Below are 26,049 nucleotides of genomic sequence, written 5' to 3'. Positions count from 1 at the left end.
GGGCGGCGGCGGTGCCACCTGTGTACCGACACCCCCAACGGGGAACTTGCTGTGTCAGAGCACAGGGGGCAGTCACCATTCAGGTATAGTACCCAAGCTAGTGCTGATCGGCAAGAACCGGCCGGTAGGGACCATCAGTGAGGGTAAAGCTTGGCGGCCCATAAGCGATACGGGTCTGTCAGTGAGGGGCGGGGAGAGGGAGGAGGGGGAGGAAAGGAGAGAGGGGAGATGGGAGGGGGGAACTGAGGGAGGGAGAACTGGGTGGGGGGAGGTTGAAAAGGGGTGTGAAGGAATAAAGGGTTACAGAGGAGCTGACAGTGAAATATAGAAAATTGTAGCAGCTAACCCTGAGGGGAGAATACCAAATACCGATTTAGGGAAGCAAGCAGCAGGCGGTGGTGTCGGGTTATGGGGCAGCACTAAGACTCTGAAATTCTGGTAGGGTCGTAAAATGTATCCAAGGTGCCCACGATTTGTAGTATTTGTCAGTGGTGTCTTTGGCCTGGGCAACAATGTCTTCCATCTCTGCAACCCTTTTCACTCGATTCAGCCATTGGGCGACTGTGGGAGGGGCGGTGGATAACCAGCGGCAGGGTACACACATCCTGGCTGCGTTTATGAGGTGTAAAGTAAGGGATTTTTTGTAGCTGGAGAAGGATAAAGAGGTGTGGTGAAGCAAATATTGCGCCGGGGTAAAGTCAGGTGTGTAGGTAGTAATGCGGGGAATTATGGAGTGTACCTCCGCGCAGAATGGCTGGATGAGGGGACACTCCCACCATACATGCAGAAGGGAGCCTCTATGCAAGCCACATCTCCAACAATTGGGAGAGTTGGTTGTCGAAAACCTGTGTAGTAGTTCAGGTGTTCTGTACCATTTGGTGTAAAGTTTGAACCCCGTTTCTTGGGCAAGTACGTTCAAGGATCCCTTGTGCATGTGATAATATATGTTATCCCAGTCCTCCGAGGAGAGGGTCAGCCCCAGGTCCCCCTCCCAACGAGAGCGGAGTAAATCAGTGTGGGCGTGGGCAGTCGGGAAGAGCATGGTGTAAAGTATCGACACTAAATAGCGATGCGGACCCGGAACATCACAAAGTCGTTCAAAAGCTGTGAGGGATCGGGTCCAATCCCCTACGGGCTGCGTGTTGTGAAGGAAGTGTCTTATTTGTAAGAAGCTATAGAAAGGAATATTGGCTGAAGGGTACTTAAGGCGGAGGTCCTGGTAAGAAAGGGGTCGGGAATCCGTGAAAAAGTGGCGTGCTTGAAAGGGTATCTCAGAGGAAGGACCAGTGGAGGGGACGTACGGAAGATCCGGACGGAAATCAGGGGAAGAGCATAATGATAAGAGCGGGCTAAACTTCGGTGAGAGGTCTAGTTTTTTACGAATCACTTGGAAGAGGCGTAGAGTTGCTCCGGTAACAGGATGAAGTAGGATCGGGCCTGGCGTGTTAGAGGGAGTCACCCAAGGGAGGTTACGTGCAGGTAGAGTGGCAATCGCAGACTCTAAGTTTACCCAATCTTTGGATTTCGCATGGGCGTGCCAGTCGATTATGCGAGAAAGGTGGCATGCCCAGTAATATTTGAGCAGGTGAGGTAGTCCCGCTCCTCCCTCTAATTTGGGGCGGGTAAGCGTGTCCCATCGAAGCCTCGATTTCTGGGAACCCCAGACAAAGTCAGAGCAGAGACGTTGGTAGGATTTAAAGAAGGCTGGGGGGACATGTATAGGGAGAGCTTGCAGGATGTAGAGTAGACGGGGGAGGATGTTCATTTTCACGATTGCGACCCTGCCAAACCAAGAGAAAGAGCCCGGCGACCAAGACAAGAGGTCACTTTTGACCGATTGTAGAATTGCTAGGTGGTTCTGAGCGTACAAGTCTGCAAGGTTACTGGGTAGTCTGACACCTAGGTATGTGATGGCACGGGGGTCCCATTGAAAGGGGAAGTTGGTTTGGCAGAGTCGCAAGAGCGATGGGGGCAAGGAAATATTAAGGGCACGGGATTTGGAGTAATTAATTTTTAAGTTGGAAAGAGTGCGAAATCATGTAAGGGCCAAGAGGAGATTGCGGATGGACACTAAGGGCTCAGTGATGAACAAAAGGACATCATTCACGTATGCTGCTAGTTTGTAGTTTTTCCCATGGAGAGAAACTCCCTTGATGTTTGGGTCCTCCTGGATTTGGCGTAGCAAAGGTTCCAGGGTGAGAATATAAATCAAGGGGGACAGGGGACAGCCCTGTCTTGTCCCATTCGACACGGAGAAGGCGTCCGAGAGGGTGCCATTCACTCGAACTCTGGCCGTAGGATTAGAATAAAGGATCGAGACATATTGTAAAAATCGGCCTGTCAAGCCCAGAGCCTTGAGAGTTTCCGTCATATAATCCCAGGCAACCCTGTCGAACGCCTTCTCCGCGTCGAACGAGAGGAAAAAGCCAGGGGTGTTGGTAGTGGTGAGCCAGTGATGGAGATGAAGGGCTTTGGTGGTGTTATCTCTTGCTTCTCGACCGGGGACGAACCCAACTTGGTTAAGAGAGATAACACCAGGGACAGAAGGGAGGAGGCGATTGGCTAGGACTTTAGCATACAATTTGACGTCCACGTTAAGGAGGGATATAGGTCGATAATTGGGGACTAGGGAGGCATCCCTGTCCGGTTTAGGGATAACTGCAATATGTGCCTCCAGGAAATCCGGACCAAGGGAATCCATGTCAGGGAAAGCGTTGAACGCGTTCACCATGTGTGGCACCAGGAGATCCTGGAAGGTCTTGTAATAGCCTACTGGGAGGCCATCCGGGCTCGGGGATTTGCCCGGCTTAGATTGCTTCAGTGCCAGGAGGACCTCCTGCGATTTAATGGGAGCATCCAGAGCCACAAGCACATCGTCCGCAAGGGGAGAAGGGGAATGTTGACTTAAGAACTGCCGAATAGCGAGAAGTCTGGACTGCTGGGATCCCGGGGAGTCCGTCCCCGGCAAATTGTACAGTTTGGAGTAGTAGTCAACAAATTGGGCGGCAATATCCGGGTTTGAGACCAAAGATTTGCCGGAGGGGTCGGTGATAGAATGAATTGTATTAGCAGCCCTTTTTTTCTGAAGGGCTCTCGCCAAGAGCCTGCCCGATTTATTAGCATGCTCGTAGAAAAAAACCCGAGAAAGGGCAAATTTGCGGCGGACCGACCGCCCTAGGATCTCCAGCAGCTCAGTTCGGGCTAGGGTGAGGTCTGCGAGGGTAGATGATGCCAGGGAACGCTTGTGGGCTCGCTCGAGAGAGTTAATTCTAAGAAGGAGGGACTCAGTTTGCGCCGTTCGTTCCTTTCTACGTTTAGATGCCAATGCTATGAGTTCCCCCCGAATGACGCACTTGTGTGCAGCCTAGAGTGTGGTAACGGAAGTGTCCGAGGACCTATTTTCAGCAAAGTAATGGGTAAGGCGATCTGTAAGTGCCGAGACACAGGCAGCATCCGAAAGAAGGGAACTATCTAAACGCCACGCCCGCGAGGTGTGTGAATGGGTGGGGAATGCCAGGGTAACACAAAGTGGATTGTGATCCGAAAGATACATCGGCTCTATGGAGGCAGAGTGGAGGGATGATAGGAGGTCCTGGGAAACGAAGAGGTAGTCAATGTGGGAGTAGCGGTTATGAGGGGACGAGTAAAAGGTAAAGTCTTTGGTGTCCGGGTGTAAAGTGCGCCAGGAGTCATGGAGAAGAAGGTTCAGAAGTAGGGATTTGATGGAGCGCAGGGCAGCGTACGGCATAGAAGAGGAACCCGCCGACGTGTCAACAAGCGGGGACAAGGCGACATTAAAGTCCCCACCCAGAATTATCTGTCCGGAACAGAAATCCGAAAGTTGCTGGAGGGTAGATCTGAAGAAGGGGACTATATTTTTATTAGGGGCATAAATATTGGCCAGTGTAAGAGGGCGTCCGTGCAGCGTTCCTTTGATGAAGAGGAAACAACCTTGGTCGTCAGCCAAGGAATCAGAGACCCTGAACTGGCAATGTTTGGAGAGGAGTATAGAGACCCCCTTTGATTTGGAGTCGGCAGAGGCAGCGTGAAAAGTTTCAAGATAGATTGAGGACGGAAGTTTTTGGATACTATCTGACCTGTAGTGTGTTTCCTGAAGGAGCACGATGTCTGCTTTCGCCTTACGCAAGGCGATGGCGAGTTTAGAGCGCTTTTCAGGAATGTTAAGGCCCCGTACATTAAGGTAGTAGAGTTTCAGTGTGGTATGCATAAGGTCGGGTGTCTGGAAGGCTGTGGGTAGGGAAGAGGGGAAGAGGGAAAGTGGACACAAAGGGAAAGAGGAAGTGTACAGCACAGGGAGGGTGAGATAGGGGGGACAGCGGGAGGGGAGGAAGGAGTCAGGAGCGGGTGGGGTGACCACTACCTAGTCCGGCCGGCCGGGACTGAACGGAGTGGAGTGGGATGTAATCACGGGGGTAGTGGCAGATTAAGAGGGGGTGGAATAGAACCAGAAAAAGGAGGTTCACTTGGGCCACTAGCGGGGGTTGGCGAGGGCCTAGCGGGAAGAGGAGGCTACGGTAGGCACTCAGATAGGGGGAGCCCAGCCACGAGCCAGAGATCAGCGGATGAGAAGCGTGGAGGACAGGGTGAAGGTGCAGCACATAAGTACGGAAAGGTGAGGGGGAAGGCACCACAGGGTATCCATAAATACCAGGCGTAAAATCAATTGTATGAGCAGCCTACGGGAGGGTAGTCGTGGGTGCAAGCGACCCCTGATCCATGGAAGGGCAGGTGGCTCTAAACGTTCTGGGTGTAGCTCCGTGACGGATGAGGGGTCTGTGCTGCGGACATAGCCGGTGGGGTAGTGGAGCAAAAAGGCCAGGTTAGTAGAACCGTGATAGGAACGGGAGGTGGTGAGGGAAAAATTAACCGTCAGCTTAACCATGCAACAGAGAATAATAATAGACAATATCAAAACTTGAAAGAGAAAAAAAAAAAAAAAAAACCCTGAAAAAACTGTAGAGCTAATACCAAACCCAATAAATTCCCATGCATTGTCCTGTCACACCGTGAAGATGGAGTAGCTCAATCATGTTCCCGGTGACGTCAATGTAGACCGTAGCAATTCGGCAGGAGGGTAACAATGGGAACCCCAAGGGTACAGAGAGTGAAAGGGAGGCTCGCAGAGACCCTGCCGGGGGCCCATATAAACCGGCGCAGGAGGGGTACGAGACAGCAAAAACGTGGAGGAAACGTCCAAACACAAGAAAGAAGGGTCCCGTTGAAAGAAAAGAAAAAAAAGAGTGTCGAGGTTACCCGGGGGCCTGAGCAGAGTCCACTTCGATTAACCAGTGTGAGAGGAGTATGCCGTGTCTCTGCGAAGGGAGAAACAAGATAAAGCATTGTTTGTGCATCACCTGGCTGTATGTACAGGCATAGTCAGGCAAGGACGGAATTGATGCCCCCGGCCCCAAGTCCGCCACCGTCCCTAAAGCAACGGAGGGGCGATCAGCGTCAGACAGCGGTCAGTCCCACCAGGTGAGCAGTAAGTTAACACGGTGCAAACCAGCATACATTGCCCACAGAGCTTGTTAATATTGTAAGGTCTCCCAAAGGGGGCAAGAGCACACACCCCACCATGGTGGAGATGATCGTGTCCGACCCCCGTGGAAGGCACCACGCATTGCAGACAAAATGGTAAAGTTTAAGGAAAACATATAGGAATACTGCAACTTTTTCCAGAAAAAAAAAAAAAATCATGTAGGACAGTACAATGCATAAAGGCAGATCGGGGGGCTACATGGAGGAGAGGCCCCGATGCAAGTATTTGCGTACAATCAGGAGAAACGTGGGTCCCACAGTCAGAGGGAAGTAGAGTCCTGGGCATTGAGGATCACAGGGGGAGAGTGGTGACGGGCACAAAAAAAAAGGAAAGGCATGGGAACAGGGAGTCGATGATACGTTACTGATCCAGAAGCCGGAAAGTGAGAGGTTGGTGGACATAGTTCAACGGTTGTAAGGTGTCGGCACGACACGACGGCACAGAGTCAGGCTTTTGCTGTAGTAGTCCTCCAAGCTGTGGAAAAAACGACACTTAATGGAGAAAGTTCATCAGACAGTTAGGGAAGGAGAAAAAAAAAAAAAAAGAAAAACAGCATCGGAGTTTGAGAAACACAGAAACCAGGGGAAGTAATGGGAGTGAACGAGGCCTGTCGGTATCAAGGTCTGTATGCCATAGGCGGCAAAGAGCCTGAGTTAGGCCTCCAGCCTAGCTCGGCGGTCCTTCGGAGGTTTGGTAGGGCTGTTGGTGTGAGCTGAAGATGTGGGAGCCTTAGCTGGACGGGACTCAGATGGGGAGCGATGTCGTCTGAAGCGAACATCCTGGGCGTCCATGGGTTCCATAGCAGAGGCGACCAGTGAGGAAGAGACAGGGCGGAACTCAGCGTACCAGTTAGGCAGGGGCATGTAGGGGATGCCCAGGGTAGAACAAAAGTGTGGTAAATCCTCGGGGACTCGGAGAAGTGCTGTGCGACCCTTAGCGGAGGCCGAAAGACAAAATGGAAATTTCCAGCGATATACAATGTTTTTGGCTTGCAGGGTTTCCAGCAGTGGTCTCAGCTCCCTGCGGTGCTGTAATGTGATGCCGGAGAGGTCCTGGTAAATCTGGACAGTGGCCCCTTCCAACTCAATACGCGGCCTGTTCCTGGCCTTCCTCAGGATATCCTCCTTCAGGCGATAGTCAACCAAGCAGCACACTATGTCTCTCGGGGGGTCACCCTCCCTACCTTTTGGACGTAGGGCCCTATGTATACGTTCCATATCGATGGGGGATTGGGGAGGCCTGTCCAGGAGTGAGTTGAACAGCGATGTAATGGTGGGGGTCAAGAGGTCCCCCTCTATCGATTCAGGCACCCCTCTAAGCCGGAGGTTGTGGCGTCTGCCACGATTATCCAGGTCCTCCATATGGCGTTGCATGTCCCTCATTTGGGCAGTGTGCGCGTCAGCTCTGTAATACAAGTCATTTATGGCTGAGTCCTGCAGAGCATTCACCCGCTCCGTCTCCTGCACCCTGCCAGTGAGGGAGTGAATGTCTGCCTTCAGGTCCAATATGGCGGCCCCCAGCGTGTCCTTTATGTCTGCTGCAATGGCGCGGAGGTCGTCCATGCAGAGTTGTCTGGGCGGTGGTGGTATAGCTGGGCCGGGATCAGGGTCCCCTGAGGTGACAGCGGCATAGGATCGAGCGGATGGAGCCGTGGCGGTGGCGGTAGGAGAGGTGCGGCCCGTCGGCGCCATGTTTGCTGTCTGGGAGCGGAACAGCTCCGGTATGCTGGGGCTGAGCCTGGTGCCCGAATCTCTCGGGGAGCGGGAGCGAGTGACAGAAGAGGACCGGGGTGTGGAGGACATCCTTACCGGCACGATCGGAGGTGAGCTGACCCTGCTAAGAAGCGTAGTAGGCTCGTGGCGGCGGGAGCTCTCCTAACAAGCAGCCATCAACCCGCGCGGTCAGACCATGCCCCACATACACTTTTTTTGATCATATTTTCTATTCCGCTATTTAATCAAAACCTTTGGGTATAAACAATTAAATTGCGGGATAGTCTGTGTCGGTACGTGTGAGATACACCTTTCCAATTTTTGGGATGCATCTCATACTGCCGAGGATTTGAGGGTGCTTCAGTCTGCCTCCTGCCTGTTCCGAACTCCTCCTACTCCTCATCCTGCCTTTAGGGTACAAAAAATTGTAATTGGGGCCTAGTTGGTGTTTGTACGTGTGAGATACACCGTTTTGTAAAATTTGTCCTATTCCGCTATTCAATATACACCCTGTTTGAGTGTAAAAAATGAAATTGCGGGATAGTCTGTATCGGTACATGTGAGATACAACTTTTTAAATTTTTTTGGCGCATCTCCTTCTACCACCGAGGATTGCAGGACGCTTCAGTTTGCCTCCTGTTCCCAACTCCTCCTACTCCTCTTCCTCATCCTGCCTTTAGGGTACAAAAAATTGTAATCGGGGCCTAGTCTGTGTTTGTACGTGTGAGATACACCGTATTATAACATTTTTCCTATTCCGCTATTCAATATACACCCTTTTGGAGTGTAAGAAAATTAAATTACGGCATAGTCTGTATCAGTACGTGTGAGATACACCTTTTAAATTTGTTTTTCGCATCTCCTTCCACCGCCAAGGATTGCAGGGCGCTTCAGTTTGCCTCCTGTCCCCAACTCCTCCTACTCCTCTTCCTCATCCTCCCTTTAGGGTACAAAAAATTTTAATTGGGGCCTAGTCTGTGTTTGTACGTGTGAGATACACCGTTTTTTTATCCTTTTTTCTATTCCGCTATTCAATATACACCCTTTTGGGGTAAAAAAACATTAAATTGCGGCATAGTTTGCATATTTGACATATACACCCGTGCAATACTGTTGTTGTTTTGTTCCGCTATTCAATAAACACCTTTCTAGGGCAAGATCATAAATTACAAAAATATGAGGAGACCGTCAAATAGGGGCCGTGGCCTGGGTCGTGGTGCTGCTGGTAGAGCTCCTGTTGCAAGGAGAGGATGTGGTCGATCTGTGCCAGCTACACGCACAAGTGAAACACCTTCCTCAAGTGTTAGTAGGCGACAAAACCTGCATCAGTATTTGGTAGGGCATCATACGCCTCTAGAAGTGATGAGGCCAGAACACAGAGAGGTGATAGTAGATTGGTTTGCTGCTGACAGTGCCTCCAGTTCCTTCACATTGTCTCCCACCCAGTCTACTGCAGAAAGGTCAGAGTTGGCACCTGCAGCCAATGTCCAACTGTCTTTCACCTCACCCCCTTGCAAATCAGGCAAGCAGTCTGAGCCCCAAGCCATACAGCAGTCTCTTCTTCTTTTTGAGGACTCTGTCAGCAGGGTTTCCCAGGGCCATCCACCTAGCCCTGCCCCAGAAGTGGAAGAGATTGAGTGCAGTGATGCCCAACCACTCATTTCTCAAGATGAGTACATGCAAGGACCATCGCAGCACGTCTCCGATGATGTTGAAACGCAGGTGCCAACTGCTGCGGCGTTCAGCATTGTGGAGACCGACAAGGAGGGCAGGGGTGAAGACTGGGTGGAAGATGATGTGGAGGACGATGAGGTCCTCGACCCCACATGGAATGAAATGGAATGAACATCATGCAGGTGACCTGAGTAGTTTGGAGGAAGAGGCGGTGGTCGCACAGAGCCACCAGCACAGCAGAAGAGGGAGCAGGGTGCAGAAGCGGAGCGCCCGTGCCCTAGACACTACGCCTGCTACTGCCCAACGCAGCAAGGGAACGAGCGCACCAAAGTCAGCTCAAAGGAGTTCTCTAGCGTGGAAGTTCTTTAGAAAATGTGCTGATGACAGGACACGAGTGGTTTGCACCCTGTGCAATCAGAGCCTGAAGCGAGGCATAAACCTTCTCAACCTGAGCACAACCTGCATGATCAGGCATCTAAGTGCAAAGCACGAGCTGCAGTGGAGTAGACACCTTCAAAACCAAGAAACGTCTCTGGCTCATCCTGCTCCCTCTTCTGCTGCAGTCTCGGCATTACAAACATGAGCTCACATGGGTTGAACTGACAGTAAAGAACGTAGTATATGATGGCTAGAGGTACAGTAGGCGTTCACAGTATACACAAGTTGGTGGCGGGCTGTTTAGGCCGCAAACATGAGCTCACATGGGTTGAACGGACATCTTTTTTTTTACGCTCCAACATTTGAGCCACAGAAGCCTGCCTTTTTCCAGAACAACGTGACGACAGCATCATGGAAGGTTGAGTGTTAGACAACTGTGAGGAGAAGTAGAAGGAGGAGGAGAAGGAGAAGAGGCTGGACGGTGAGAGCATGGAGTGTGGCTTTATGGGTTCTGACAGTTTTGCTCCCACTGGGCTTGGTGATGGGATTTCAGGTGCCTTCTTAAGGCGGTTGTCCCTAGGTGAGTGTTGGGCTTACCACGACTTATGCATTGACTGCAAAGGCTGCAGATGGCAACACTGGTGTCAGCAACGGACACCCCCCCCCCCTCCCATACCCACCACTGTGCACAGTGCAGCCATGCATGAACCTCACCCAGCACTCTACCATCCAGCACCATTCTCCATCCATTGCCACTTGCCAGCCCACTAGCCCAGTACAGTACTGTCTGCTTTGAAGGGGGCACGCACGCTGCATTGAAAGGGGGCATGCTGGTCACTACATTGAGGGGCATGTATGCTGGTCACTACATTGAAAGGGGGCATGTACAGTGCGCATGAGCGCGGGCACGAGAACGGACATTTTCTAGTCGCGCTCCGCACATCACCACAGACAATCCAGCTAAATACAGCGGCGGGAGGCTAAGTGGTGGCTGGGCTCTCTCCCGGAAGGTTCGTGAGGTGGTCATGCGGCGGGGATCGGGTGGACTGCCCAGGAAAAGGCCCTACAAGCGCGGCAACCAGAGGGATGGACTGCGGCCTATCTCCTCCGGGAAAACTCCCTCCCCAAAGATGGCGAGGGGCAAGCAGAGCACTCCGTGCGGTCGGGACGCGGCCCTGGAACGGCCTCCCACTCCAGCATCTCCCAACTTGGCAGCCGATTCCCCCTCAGTGGAGGACATGGGTGACCCCTTCTCCTCACAGGCATCGGGGGCATCCGGGAGATCTCCGGGCGCCGGGGTGAGTTACCAGCTACCCTCCCACCGCCCCCGAAAATGTCAGGCTCCCCGGGCTCCTCGATGGACCGGAACATGGCTGAAATGGCGGATTCACTGTCCAGCCAGCCTAGCCCCACGGGAGATAATCTGGCGCCCCCCCCCCCCCAGGCCCCTTTTTGGGTGATGCAGTGTTATTAGCAAGGTTTTCCACAATGCTCCAGCAGGAACTGTCCAAAGCATGTTCCATCATCACGACTGATATCAAACAGGATCTTCAGAGTTTTGGGGCAAGACTTGACACTATTAAAAGCAAGGTGGATGGCTCTCTGCTCCAGGTCAATCAGAATACTAAATTAGTGCCTGAGCTTCATGAACGGTTGGAGGAGGCCTATTTCAAAATTGAGGATCTGGAAAACGGATCGGGCCGTTATAATGTGCGCATAAGGGGTCTTCCTGAGACGCACCAAGACCTGGAAACGGCAGTCCAGGACCTTATGAGAGACTTGATTCCGGACATTTCTCCACATCAAATGGAAGTGGACAGGGTGCAGAGGGCCCTGACTGCACCGCGGCCGGATGGTCTTCCCCGTGACATCATTTTAAAGCCGCACTACTACAAAGTTAAGGAGAAGATGATGTCAGCGGCCAGGAACCGCCGGGACCTCACTCTGCTTGGCTCCCCAATACAGCTGTTCACGGACCTTGCCCCTTCCACAGTGCAGAAGAGCCGCACTCTTAAGCCTTTGCTTCAATGTTTGATGGACAATCATATCAAATATCGTTGGTCCTTCCCCTTTCGGCTGTCATTTACTTTCAACGGCAAGAACCACTCATTCACCATTTTCCATGCCGGAGAGGATTTGCTTCTGAAACTAGGCATCTTGTCCAGAGAACCGCGTTCTCCACAGTCACCATCGGCTGCCCAGCCTGATCGCCCGCTATCCCCGGTGTGGTCACATCGAGGCACCCCCTCCGCTGGGCAGCAAGGGGGCAGGTAGGGGCGCAAGACCTGAAATGTAGCCAGGATTACTTTTGCTTGTCCAAGCTTTTCTATTTTACCTGACTTATGTTCGTTGAAATGTTGATTCCCTTCCCTGTCAATCCCGGCGGCGCCGCCTTGACTCCCTGCCTTTATATGTTTTTCGGATTGTTGATCGGGATGTTACCGTGTGCCACTCCTGTGAACTTGCCCTCCTCTTGTGATGGGGGCAACCTCACGACACATGCCTCAGGTTTGGGAACTGGGGGAACACAATTCCCAAGTACTTTCTATTGTGTATTGCATTAGTGCCTTATCGGCATGGGGGGTAAATCCTCCTGCCCTCTCCTATTCTTTCTCTAACTTTCTTTTTCCTTCTCTTGGACCCAGGCTCTGTGTGCTAGCCCCGTGCTGCTGCTCCCAGACTCCCCGGACGGAGGGATGTTGAATTTTGCCAAGCTGGGACTTACTACGCTGCGACCAGGTAAGAGTGCACTGCCAAACCACCATGTCACCCCCGGGTTCCTCTAGATTCACACTGATATCACATAATGTGCAGGGCTTTAATTCTCCACTGAAGCGCACCAAGGCCTTCCTACAATACAAACGCCAGAAAGCGGACATTTTGCTGTTGCAGGAAACTAATTTTTCTAAAACTTCTGCGCCTAAATACCTCTCGGCTCATTTTCCCCAATTTTATCTATCCTCGGGTCAGGACAAGAAGCGGGGAGTAGCTATCTGTTTTTCTCGTGGGGTCCAATTTACTCCGGTCACGGTGGTTGGGGATAGAGAGGGTCGGTACCTCATGGTGGTGGGCCTTGTTCATGATCAACTGGTCTCTTGTGTCTCTTATTATACCCCTAACACAGGTCAGATAGCATTTTTTCAGGATATTCTGCTCACGTTGCTTCCCAAAGTGCAGGGCAGGGTGATCCTAGGGGGGAATAGCAACCTCCCTCTAGAGAATACACTGGACAAGTCCGTCCGGGGCGTGCCCAGGTATAGACATGCACCGAAGAGCGGTTCCAAATTGGCCCGACTTCTTCACGACTGGGATTTGCTGGACCTGTGGAGGGAATATAAACCGACTCAGAGAGACTACACACATTTTTCTCATGTCCATGGTACCTACTCTCGCATAGATCACGTGTTTGCCAGCTCTGCCCTTGCCTCATGCGTGTGCTCTGCACAGATTCTGGCGACTTCTTGGTCCGATCATTCACCGGTATTAGTGCTGTTTTCGGCTTTGTGGTCCACTCAGGGTCCTTCTCCGTGGCGGCTTAACGCGGCTTTACTTAATGACCCTGGGGTCCTGGGGGAAATTGAACTAGATATTAAACAGTTTTTCCAGGAAAATAGGCCGGGTGATACGTCCCCAACCATTACCTGGGCGGTCCATAAGGCTACTATTCGCGGTAAATTGATTCGGATAGCGGCTAGACTAAAACGTACCCGGGAGAGCACAATAAGAGCGCAAGAGCAAACACTGAGTGCACTACTCCTTGAGCAACGGACACACCCCCACGTAGATATTAGACACAAAATTGATGTGGCCAGGCTGGCGCTGAATTTGACTCTCACGACCCAAGCGGAGAAGTACCTTCGGTGGTCCCGTCATAGATACTATACTATGGGAGATAGGCCTACCACTCTATTGGCGCGGAAGCTGGCCCCTCGCCCCTTTACGGCTGCCCTACCCAGGTTACGGTTGCGGACAGGGGGTCCTCTCTCGCAATCCTACCCTGCTTACATCTGAATTCACAAGGTTCTATTCCAAACTTTACCGGGCTCCAACGACCTACGATCGGAGACTAGCCGACTCATTTTTTGCCGACCTGAATCTGCCCTCGCTGTTACAGTCCCACGTCGATCTCATGAATGAGCAGATCGCGGAATCGGAGGTACTACAGGCGATTAAGGGATTACATCCCACCAAGGCCCCTGGGCCTGACGGTTTTCCGGGGTGTTTGTGTTCCTGGCCAACGAGTTCAACCTGGTTTTTAATGCAGACTTTAGCGTGTTTGTCCTTTGTGTATACTCCTATGTACCACATATATGCAACCCCATTATATACTTTCTCAGAAACAAGGACATCAAACAGACATTTATGAGTTCTGCTATAAGATTTATGAGTTTTAAAGTGAAGAATGATGTCAGAGTTAACACAATAACTAAATAAACAGAATGATTCATTCATAATCAATAAATCTGGGAATTGGGAATTCTTGTAATTTAAAAATAAGTTTAACACTCAAGTGGACTGGAGCTCAAACACATGGTGATCTTGGTGACAGCTTTCTAGTTTTGCGCATGTATTCTGTTGTTATTTTACATCTTAAGACTGGCTGTTATCATTTGCAGTCCTGACATGAAACTACAAGTGAAGGGCTAACAATGGCAGTACAAGTGAAGGGCTAAAGAAAGTAAGGAAAGGGCCCAAAAGTACACAATGAGGTGTTTCTTAGTTGTGGAGCCTGGCCTCCTATACTATCTGCTGGTTCTAAAAATATTCTTTTATACCCTGCCTGTTGGTCCTGGAATGTAATCGCTTGTGCCATCTATGGGTGCTAGCAGGCTGTTTACACAGACATAGGTGCAACAACTGTACTCAGGTAAACTGTGTTTAGTACTTTCTGCTAGGTGGTAGTGGGTTGTACAATGTGGTGTAATCTAATGTAAAGTCCTTCAGACTTTAGATGGCTAGATTGTGGCCAGTAAGAGTAGAAAATCCTCTGGCAACTCTGAAAATAAACACTGCCTTAGGCTTGATGGTCAATGGGAGTAAATCAAATTACATAGAATCTGTAGTATGTAGGAGGGAGACTATTGCGCCATCACTGGTATCAGAGAGAAGAACAGTACTCCATCATTGGTGTGAGTGGGAGGTTTAGTGCCCCATCATTGGCATCAGTGGGAGGAATAGTGTCCCATCATTAGTATTGACAGTGAGAGAAATAGTGTCCTATCGTTGGTATCAGGGGCAGGAATAGTGTTCCTATCATTGGCATCAGCGAGAGGAATAGCGAACCATCCTTGTTGTTAGTGAGAGGAATAGTGCCACGTTATTGGCATCAGTGGGAGGAATAGTGCCCCATCATTGCTATCATGGGGGGAATCTTGCCCTATCACTGGTATTAGTGGGAGGAACAGTACCCCATCATTGGTATTAGTGGGAGAAATAGTGCCCCATCATTGGTATCAGTGGCAGGAATAGTGCCCCATTATTTTTATCAGTTGGAGGAATAGTGCCCCATCATTTTTGTAGGTGGGAGGAATAGTGTCCCATCATTGTTGTCAGTGGGAGGAATAGAGCCCCATCATTGGTATCAGTGGGAGGAATAGTGTCCCATCATTGGCATCAGTGGGAGGAATAGTGTCCCATCATTGGTATCAGTGGGGGAAATAGTGCCCCATCATTGGTATCAGTGGAGTGGAAGGAAATAGTGCCACATCATTGGTATCAATGAGAGCAATAGTGCCCCATCATTGGTATCAGTGGGAGGAATAGTGTCCTATCATTGGTATCAATGAAAGGAATAGTGCCCCGTCATTGGCATCAGTGGGAGGAATAGTACTCTATTCTTGGTCTCAGCAGGAGGAATAGTGTCCCATCATTGCTATCGGTGGGAGGAATAGTGCCCCATCATTGACATCAGTGGGAGGAATAGTACTCTATTCTTGGTCTCAGCAGGAGGAATAGTGCCCCATCATTGGTATCAGTGTGAGGAATAGTGCCCCATCATTGACATCAATGGGAGGAATAATGCCCCATCATTGGTATCAATGAGAGGAATAGTGTCCGATCATTGGTATCAGTAGGAGGAATAGTGTCCCATCATTGGTATCAATGAAAGGAATAGTGCCTCCATCAGAGCTGGGACAAGGCCATCCAGCGCCCAGGGCGAAGACACCAAACTGCGCCCCCCCAAGATGTAGGAACATAATGTTTTAGCAATATAAAAAAGAGAATTGAGCACTAATTGGCACACTTAGCCCTAAGCAGATATTCCCTTTCCAAGCCAAATATTTCCACAAACAAATATCCTCCCTCCTCCCAGTACACATCTCTCCCTGCTGAAATCCCCCTCCCTGCACAAATCTTTCCCCCCATCCTCTCTAAGCTCAAAGCCTCTCTCTTCCCAAATGTTCCCTGCTAGCACAACTATCACTACTCAAAAAAGCTCTGTTAGCGCACATTCTCACCCCTCAAATTTCCCCTCCAAACACAAATTCTCCCCTCTCCAAATCCCCCCTCCCAGCACAAATCTTCTCCTCCCCCAAATGTCCCCTCCTAACACAAATACCCATCAATTTTCCTACTAGCACAAATCCTCTCCCCCAAATCCCCCCCCCTCCAAAAAAAATGTTTTCCCTTCTTGCACGAATCCCCCCTCCTAGCACAAATCCTCTTCCCCATCCCCCCAGCACAAACCCCCCAAATTCCTCCTCCTAGCCCATCCCACCAAATCCCCCATCCTAGCACAAATCCCCCCTCTTAGCACAAATCCTCTTCCCCCATCCCCCCAGCACAAACCCCCCAAATTCCTCCTCCTAGCACATCCCACCAAATTCCCCCTCCTAGCACAAATCCTACCCCCAAATTTCCCCTCTAGCACAAATACCCCCAATCATCCCTACTAGCATAAATCCCCCCTTTCCCATTTCTAACAGCCCAAAAACTCCCCATCCTGGCACAAATACCCCATCACCTCTTCTAGCCAAACCCCCCAAATACCCTCTTAGCCCAAATCCCCCCCATCCCCCCAGCACAAATCCCCCTCCTGGCACAAATCCTCTTCCCTCCATCCCCACAGCAAAAATACCCCCTCCTGGCACAAATCCTCTGCCCCCCCCCCCCTTCCCACAGCACAAATATCCCTCCTGGCACAAATTCTCTTCCCTCCATCCACACAGCAAAAATCCCCCCTCCTGGCACAAATCCTCTCCCCCCCCCCATCCCAGCAGCACAAATCCCCCCTCCTAGCACAAACCCTCTTCCCCCATCTACCCAGCACATATCCCCCCTCCTGGCACAAATCCTCTTTCCCCAACCCCACCGCATAAGTCCCCCCCTCCTGGCACAAATCCTCCCCCCATCTCCCTAAATCACCCTCCTAGTACCCCCCAAATGTTCCCCTTCTAGAACAAGTCTTAATTTCCCCCTAGCACAAATCCCCCCATCATTCCTACTGGCACAACCCCCCCCCCCAAATACCCCTTTTTAACAGCCCCAAGACTTCCTGTTCTGGCACAAATCCCCCCACCCCATCCCAATAATCTCTTCAAAGACAATCCCCAAGTCCCCCCTCCTGGCACAAATCCTCACCCCCCCCCCCCCCCAGCACCCTCCCCCCAATTTCCCTGCTAGAAGAAATCTTATCTTGTCATCTCTCAAATTCCCCATCCCAGCACATTTCCCCCCCCCCCCAGGGGAGGACTGGCAAGGGGGGCAGGGTGGCAATTGCCCCCCGGGCCACTCTGAAAAGTGGTAAAAACTAGTAAAAAGGCCACACTCGGGGCTGGATTAATGTAGGGGCCAGACACTGTATACAGCTGTCAGTCCAAACCAGGTGGGCATGGATGGTGAGCTGATTCCATGGTTCAATAGGCCACTTGACTGGACTTGCCCCCCAGGCCTAAGGCTGCCAGCCCTCCCCTGCCCCCCCCCCCATATCGATCCCACCTAGAAGTAATCATCTTCTCCCCACCCCTCCTAGTACAAATACTTTTGGGGGGATTGTCCTGGGGGGGGGGGGGGGAATAAGAGAATTTGTACTAGGAGGGGTGGGGAGGAGATGATTACTTCATGGTGGGATCGATATGGGAGAGGGGGGGGGGATTGTGCTGAGATGGTGGAATTTGAGAGGTGACAGGATAAGATTTGTGCCCCCGGTGCAGACAGTTCACCCTTTCCTCCAGACCTCAGATACAGCGCGGCACATCAATCTGTGATCCTCCTCTTCTGACTGGCTCCTTCTCATCTTCATATGTCAGAGCGGAGGAGGAGCCTAGGAGAAGACAATTCCTCAAGCTTTGCACGGAGAGATGCGGCTGCAGAAGGGGAGAAGATTGCGGCTCAGGAATGACACTGGATGTCAGATCGGGACTATACAGAGTTTGTTATCCCCTCTCCTCCCAGCAAAAAATGTGGAAAGGGGGCGGGTAACAAACTCTGTATAGTCCCGATCTGACATCCAGTGTCATTCCTGAGCCGCAATCTTCTTCCCCTTCTGAAGCCGCATCTCTCCGCTAGCCCAGCTGTCCGTGCAAAGGTTTAGGAAATGTCTTCTCCTAGGCTCCTCCTCCGCTCTGACATATGAAGATGAGAAGGAAAAGCCGAAGTCCCGATCTGACGACCGCTACAGTGATAGGAGTCAGTGTGAAGCCTGGCGAGAAGAGAGAGAGAGAGTACATCCCGCTCTCTCCTCTCAACTAATAGCCACAGAAACACTCTTGGCAGCGCCCCCTCCACCTCCCATGCTAACGACGCCCAGGGCAGCCGACCCTGCCGCCCACCCCTTGTACCGGCCCTGGCCTCCATCACTTGTGTTAGTGAGAGGAATAGTGCTCCATCACTTGTGTTAGTGAAATGAATAGTGCCCCATCTTTGGGGCACATATTGATGTGTCCACTCTGTTCACTCCTCTCCTTCCTGTCTCTATCCTCTTGTAGTATTGTGAGCTTGGTTTCTCCCTGACTAAAGAGTGCCCGTTGAAAATTGGAAGGAGGCAACCGCTGACCCTAAAACATTGTGAGTACTGACCAGAATTCTGTGCCCCAGTGAATACATGCAGATTCTCTTTACTCCAGAAGGCCCTTATATTTGCTGGCTTTGTGGTGTTCTCTTACATGGATTGTTTCAGTTATAATCTTCTGCTCTAGTGTACAGAGACTGCCTAGGAGAAAGAGAAGTGTCCTCTTGTTCTTCATTCTTCCTGGGGTATTCTCTAGTCTACTCTTGTATCTTTTCCAGGTTGTGATTTCATATAAAGTAACAATGTAAGGTGGGTGATTGTGGGATTTAAAATTGTAACAATGTTTCTGAGTGCAGCATAAATGTTCACTCAGTGCTGACACCTAGTGGTCAGTCGGGGTATAACACTTTGGTGTGTTTGCAGTAGAATAGAGGAATATATACAGTCAGAATGTGGAGATGATCTCCACAATCCAGAGAGAATCAGGATGCGACTAGAAGAAAATCTGGAGGCATCCAGAGCCCTGCAGAGGAGAGGACACAGCTGAGGCGTGAAAGAGGCAGAAATCACAAACGTACCATAAAAATAAATGACTTAAATGTCATAAAAAAAAAAAAAAAAAAACTTAATTATTATTTTTTTTTATTCCCCCAAACATACCTCAATTCTAATACTGAGCTCCATATTGTTCTGATCGGACAGTTACAGTATTTAGGGGAAATACTGGCACAAAAGATCAACACAACACTGCCACCGTGCGGCCATTTCATCAAACAGCAACAGGATGATTTATTTTTTTACGCTGTAATCGTAGAACAAAGACAATAAATGCGGCTCCAAAGGAAATACATAAAAATCATTGGATCAAACCATTTAAAAATTAAAAAAAATCTGATTGTTTCAACCCCCTTTAAGTGTGTGTCTACACATTTGTTCATCATTATTATTTTTTTTTTTTTCCTAGCAGGAATGTCATTTTCTGATCGTGATGAGTGATTTAATATATTTATTATTACCAAATGTGCATACAATGAAAGTTAGTGAATGTTATAGTGCATGGGGATGGGATGAGAGCTGTGATAGTAGAAATATCGGCTTAGAAGAGTCTTTAGGAGAATGTATTTCCACCCAACCATACAAAGAGCCCCACATATGTGTTTTTTTTTTTTTTTTTGTCTCATTCTTTTTTTTTTTTTTTTTCAAATATCATTTTATTGAAAAGTTTTCCTTCTCTTTTATAAAAAAACAAAAAAAATAAACAGTACGACCACAATACATGTTTCTCTCATTCTTTATTAATGTGATAAATTGTATTATTACTGTCAGGAAAAGGGCACTCTAAAGGCAAACACTTTGTCTTCTTATTCACACTCAGACTTGTAATACAGGTAAATAGTAATGAGGGGAAATCTCTCATCTCTTTTCATTACAATATATCAGCATTGTTGTTGGGGGATGGGATTGGATCTTCTTATTGTACAACATTACAGGGACTGATCCTCATTGCTCTCCATCCTTTACTTCTGATGGATGATTACATATTCTATACATTCCAAACAAGAATCCTTCCAACTGAAAAGGAACACAAATCTCATCACCTCCTTCACACTCATCAGAAGACAAAATCCTATCTGAAGGAATCTCCCACAACTGCGATTGGATCAACTTTCCAATTCCTTCCTATAAATGGATCCCAGGAATTCCATAGACCGTTACAGTCATCTCCGATCCACTCAGCCGACCTTACCGGGAACATTGATCAACTCAGGGGGATTCATGAACCGAGAATAAGAAATACGTTGGAAATAATAATTTCAGGATGTTTCATTTCACAATACAGAATCCGCCCTGCTATAGAGATCAATGGAAAGTCTACAGAACAAGTATTTTCTGGGCTGAGAACAGAGAGATCTCACAATACATTTCTTTGGATTCCTCATAAGAAGACATTATTACTGGCTGATGAAGGAGACGCCCACAGCTGTGATTGGCTCAGATTTCCAATAGCAGTTTTCAAATTTGCCCGCCAGAATTGTGTAGATCGTTACATAGAAATATTCAGCCCTTTTATACCGCCAAATCCGACACGGAGGAGATCATCAGATGAGACATTTATCGGCTAAATCCCATTATTACTCCAATGCCATTCGTACAGAAGGATTCTCTGTTACTAAACCATGAGAAAACACTTCAATATGTTCTCAGAATCCAGGATCTCACCACTGCTACACACACAGCATGATAGAGAAATGTATTCTATTATAGATCTCTACTTTTCTATATATGATGGGGAAATCATCACATACAGATCTGATCATCAATTTATGTCTCTTTCATACATTTATCAGTGAAAGATTGTCCTCATATCACAAGCAGAATATGTATAACAAGAAATGTCTGGTAGTAACCATGACACATAAATATGTACAATGAATGAATAAAGAAACTATTTCATGCCTTAAGAACCAGATCGGTTTCCTCTTTGTATCACACAATCCGCCAAATGTTACAAGGTTCTAAGAACGTAAAATTCTCTACAGAATACGAATATGTTGTGGCCACGCCCCTTTCGATTAGTCTCCTATCAGGTCCGCTCAGGTTTAATCAGGGAAGAGGTGTTATTCGTATATATAATTTCTTTTTTAGAGTAATATTCTATAAATATGACATCGTTTTTGACAATAATATCTGGTGATTCGGAGGATAAACGCCAACACCTACCCACTTCACCCCAACAAAGGTCCTTCTCAGGGCCACCCACCTTCTCATACAAAGGGCTGTCTATGTTGATATTTATACATTGCTACCGGAGTTATGTGAGTTTCTAGCAATTTTAGAACAAATTTGTGGAGAAAGAAGGTTCTTTTTAGCTGAACATACACTAAAAGATCCGATTGTACATTTTTCTTTAGTACAAAACTAAAAGGCACTTTATAGCTAACCGACGATTTTTAAAAAAGATTGCATAGTATGTGGCCAGTGTTTAGAATGGCAGCAGATTTCCGTTGGTTAAGATTTCCTTAACCTGCAAATAAAGGCACACTTATCTTTTCAGAAGCCATTTGCAGTGAGGATCCAGACTGGGCCCTCCATCCAGCACTGTGCAGGAGGACGAGGGAGAGGTGGCAAAGTCCCTTTCTGAGGTATGAAGGTGTCTCCTGGATACTCTTACTCTCCTTTCCTCCCATTGATTGGATGCATTTTCATCAAAATGCAGAAAGAGGAATCTGATCCAATGCTTTCCGACCCTCTCTCACTATTTCCTTCTCACCTGCAATGACAATTATATATATATAAATTAAGATCTGCATGCACAGCGTCTAAAGGGCCATACACACTATAAGATTTTCTGAAGACTTTTTTCCTTCAGACTTACCAAAACCATATAATATGAGGTCATACCTATACACTTTCAATTTGTATGCAATCTGGCAGGCCCTTGCACTACATAGAAAAGGTGAATCTGAAGGAAATCTAACCACAAAAGTTGGATAGTGTGTATCCAGCTTTACTCTGAATCCTGAACCTGGATTTGGGTCCCATATCCTAGCAATGTGTCTAATCCAAAGGATGGAGGACAATGGAAACCAGTCCCTATAAGGAGATCATCTGCTTATCTAAATTCACATCAATTCAATGTGTTATATTAGACAATAAAATCATAGAGACTCATAATTGCTGTTAGGACAGACAGGTGTCATTATAACACATTGCCCCCCCCCACCCGGATCACAATCTTCGGTGTCTAATTATACAATCAGATCTCCCAAACATGCATGTCCGGCTCCTTCTTAGATAGAAGTGGGTGGCTCTGAGAAGATCCATTGGGTTTGGTAATAGAAAATAATTGATTGGGTTTACTTGGCGGGCTTGTGGAAGGAATCTTCGAGGATTTTACCGCTTTGGAGGAAATATTTGGAAGCTGAAAACCGACACAAGTGATGTCATTTGGAGGAAGATGAACAGATTTATGAATAGAACTTCTACAATGTCGGATTTAGCGGTATAATGCGGCTGAATCTTCCTAACGGCCAGTAGAATTATGGCGGGAGATTTAAATATAGCAACTAGGAGCCATCATAGACGTGGTCTATTAATAGCCAAGAGGGAAAATAATTTCTGGAAATATGGAGTACAATGTGTTCTGACATTGGAGCTCTATGTAGGTGTGCATGGTTTTGGTTGGATGAGTTTAGCGGGGAGTAGACGATCAGCATAGAAAGATTGGAATGAAAAGAGATGAGAGAATGATGTCCTGTGATCACATTTCCCCTCATTACTATTCACCTGCATTACAAGTCTGAGTGCCATAAGAAGACAAAGTGTTTGCCTTTAGAGTGCACTTCATCTGACAGTAATAATACAATTTATCACATTGATAAAATATATCCTTTTTGAAGAATAGGAATAAAAACTGCGTATGTCCGGCTCTTTGTACAGAGATGTGGGTGACACGTTTGTGATGCTTCGATAAATATATCGTATTTGACTATTTTCCTCCTTTCACTGTAAATTTGTTGAATTATGAGATACATGGACTTTTGATGTGATTAGGATCATGGAAAGCTTTTTTCTTGGCGCTGTATATTTTCCGGATTAGCCGGAATTGATTAACACTAGAAGAGCGGTGCTTGGAATGGAGGGGGGCAGATTACATTTTAATAGAGGCGAGGTCTTCCAGAGTGACTTCTTTACCTCTATATGACATTATACCTGAGTAGCCGCCAGTATAGATTTGCAGCAATATGTGACAATAAACATACTCAGAGTATTTGTATAAAAACATGTTTATCATGGTGAGCAGATAATGATACATTGTATATTAAACATGACATTGTGTAATCAGCTGAGACATTTGTATGTATAACAATCTCTCCCATCACATCACACAAGGATCTCATGTCACCGGCTGATGTTTTTCTTCCAGGCTCCTTCTACTCAGCTATAAATGAGCAGAGTTCTGTATTAGAGGGAAATGTTTCCTGGTGGTCACTCTTTACTCATCTAATGTGAAGATCATTCTAGAGGGAGATGTGAGAAGATTGTTTTCTGTGTAGAATTTGTGTAGAAAAGAAGATAGAAGGAAGAATGGGACACACACTCAGGAGGATGGAGGTGTTTGCAGCCTCTGTGTTCAGCCTCCTCAGCAGCTCCTGGCAGCTGTAAGTGACCCCCGATAAGTGACAGTCCAGTGAGCAGATCGGGTCCCCGATGAAGATCGGACAGCGTTCTATTTCACATAAAAGTCGGTTTTCTATCTACTGGGGAAACACAACAAGAGAGAGAAGATTCTCCAACTACTCCATGATACTGAATGGGCGTGTCTGATGTGTAACCAATAGCAGAGCAGGAGGATTGTTGTGTACCGACCAATAGCAGTGCAGGACGTTTAACTATATAATCCTAGAAGAGGTGAGTGGGGAAGTGTATCTGTCCAATAGACTTTCTAGAATCATGTCTGAGACTGAGAGCGCCCCAGCCGCCGCTCCTCCAGCAGAGCCCGCCGCCAAGAAGAAGGCGACTAAGAAGGCGGCAGCCGGAGGAGGGAAGAAAGGCAGCAAGAAGCCGTCCGGTCCCAGCGTGTCCGATCTCATCGTCACAGCCGTGGCCGCTTCCAAGGAGCGCAGCGGGGTCTCCCTGGCCGCCCTCAAGAAGCTCCTGGCCGCCTCAGGATACGATGTGGAGAAGAACAACAACCGCCTCAAGGTCGCCATCAGGGCGCTGGTGACTAAGGGGAGCCTCGTCCAGGTGAAAGGACATGGAGCCTCCGGATCCTTCAAGATCAACAAGAAGCAGCAAGAGGGCGACAAGGCCAAGAAAGCCCCCAAAAAGAAGCCATCAGCTGCGGCCAAAAAGCCAGCCAAGTCCCCTAAGAAACCGGCGGCCAAGTCCCCCAAGAAGGCAGTAAAATCCCCCAAGAAGTCGGCCAAGAGCCCCAAGAAACCGGCAAAGGCTGCAGCTGCCAAGAAGGTGACAAAGAGCCCCAAGAAGCCCAAAGCTGCACCCAAGCCCAAAAAAGCCGCCAAGAGTCCGGCTAAGAAGGCGGCCAAACCCAAGGCAGCAGCCAAGCCCAAGAAGGCCGCTCCGAAGAAGAAATAAATCCAAGCAGCCGGAGGCCTCCTTCATCTACACCCCCCAAAGGCTCTTCTCAGAGCCACCCACCTCCTCCTAACAGAGCTACACATACCTACCTACACCCACCTCCTCCTAACAGAGCTACACATACCTACCTACACCCACCTCCTCCTAACTGAGCCACACATACCTACCTACACCCACCTCCTCCTAACTGAGCCACACATACCTACCTACACCCACCTCCTCCTAACAGAGCCACACATACCTACCTACACCCACCTCCTCCTAACAGAGCCACACATACCTACCTACACCCACCTCCTCCTAACAGAGCCACACATACCTACCTACACCCACCTCCTCCTAACAGAGCCACACATACCTACCTACACCCACCTCATCCTAACAGAGCCACACATACCTACCTACACCCACCTCATCCTAACAGAGCCACACATACCTACCTACACCCACCTCCTCCTAACAGAACCACACATACCTACCTACACCCACCTCATCCTAACAGAGCCACACATACCTACCTACACCCACCTCCTCCTAACAGAGCCACACATACCTACCTACACCCACCTCCTCCTAACTGAGCCACACATACCTACCTACACCCACCTCCTCCTAACAGAGCCACACATACCTACCTACACCCACCTCCTCCTAACAGAGCCACACATACCTACCTACACCCACCTCCTCCTAACAGAGCCACACATACCTACCTACACTCACCTCCTCCTAACTGAGCTACACATACCTACCTACACCCACCTCCTCCTAACAGAGCCACACATACCTACCTACACTCACCTCCTCCTAACTGAGCCACACATACCTACCTACACCCACCTCCTCCTAACTGAGCCACACATACCTACCTACACCCACCTCCTCCTAACAGAGCCACACATACCTACCTACACCCACCTCCTCCTAACAGAGCTACACATACCTACCTACACCCACCTCCTCCTAACTGAGCCACACATACCTACCTACACCCACCTCCTCCTAACAGAGCCACACATACCTACCTACACCCACCTCCTCCTAACAGAGCCACACATACCTACCTACACCCACCTCCTCCTAACAGAGCTACACATACCTACCTACACCCACCTCCTCCTAACTGAGCCACACATACCTACCTACACCCACCTCCTCCTAACAGAGCCACACATACCTACCTACACCCACCTCCTCCTAACAAAGCTACACATACCTACCTACACCCACCTCCTAACTGAGCCACACATACCTACCTACACCCACCTCCTCCTAACTGAGCCACACATACCTACCTACACTCACCTCCTCCTAACTGAGCCACACATACCTACCTACACCCACCTCCTCCTAACTGAGCCACACATACCTACCTACACCCACCTCCTCCTAACTGAGCCACACATACCTACCTACACCCACCTCCTCCTAACAGAGCCACACATACCTACCTACACCCACCTCCTCCTAACAGAGCCACACATACCTACCTACACCCACATCATCCTAACAGAGCCACACATACCTACCTACACCCACCTCCTCCTAACTGAGCCACACATACCTACCTACACTCACCTCCTCCTAACAGAGCCACACATACCTACCTACACCCACGGCACACAGTGCTCCGCATCTCTTCTACACATCTAATAGCACACAGACATCAGAGA

The 26,049-nt window shown here is 49.0% G+C and overlaps 1 protein-coding gene across 1 annotated transcript; it reads left to right on the top strand.

Annotated features, from left to right (window-relative positions):
• Positions 1-23,728: 23,728 nt before the first annotated feature.
• Positions 23,729-24,373, top strand: LOC309543624 (histone H1B-like; the record flags this gene model as incomplete). Its single annotated transcript, XM_082276080.1, has 1 exon — positions 23,729-24,373. The coding sequence occupies one exon, from the start codon at positions 23,729-23,731 to the stop codon at positions 24,371-24,373; it is 645 nt and encodes a 214-aa protein (XP_082132206.1).
• Between the last annotated feature and the right edge of the window lie 1,676 nt (positions 24,374-26,049).

Source organism: Pelophylax lessonae (assembly GCF_965119305.1).
Source record: "Pelophylax lessonae genome assembly, contig: HAP1_SCAFFOLD_270, whole genome shotgun sequence".
Classification (NCBI taxonomy): Eukaryota; Metazoa; Chordata; class Amphibia; order Anura; family Ranidae; genus Pelophylax; species Pelophylax lessonae.
Note: the sequence above shows the minus strand (reverse complement) of the source record. Positions and strands in the feature narration are given on the sequence as shown.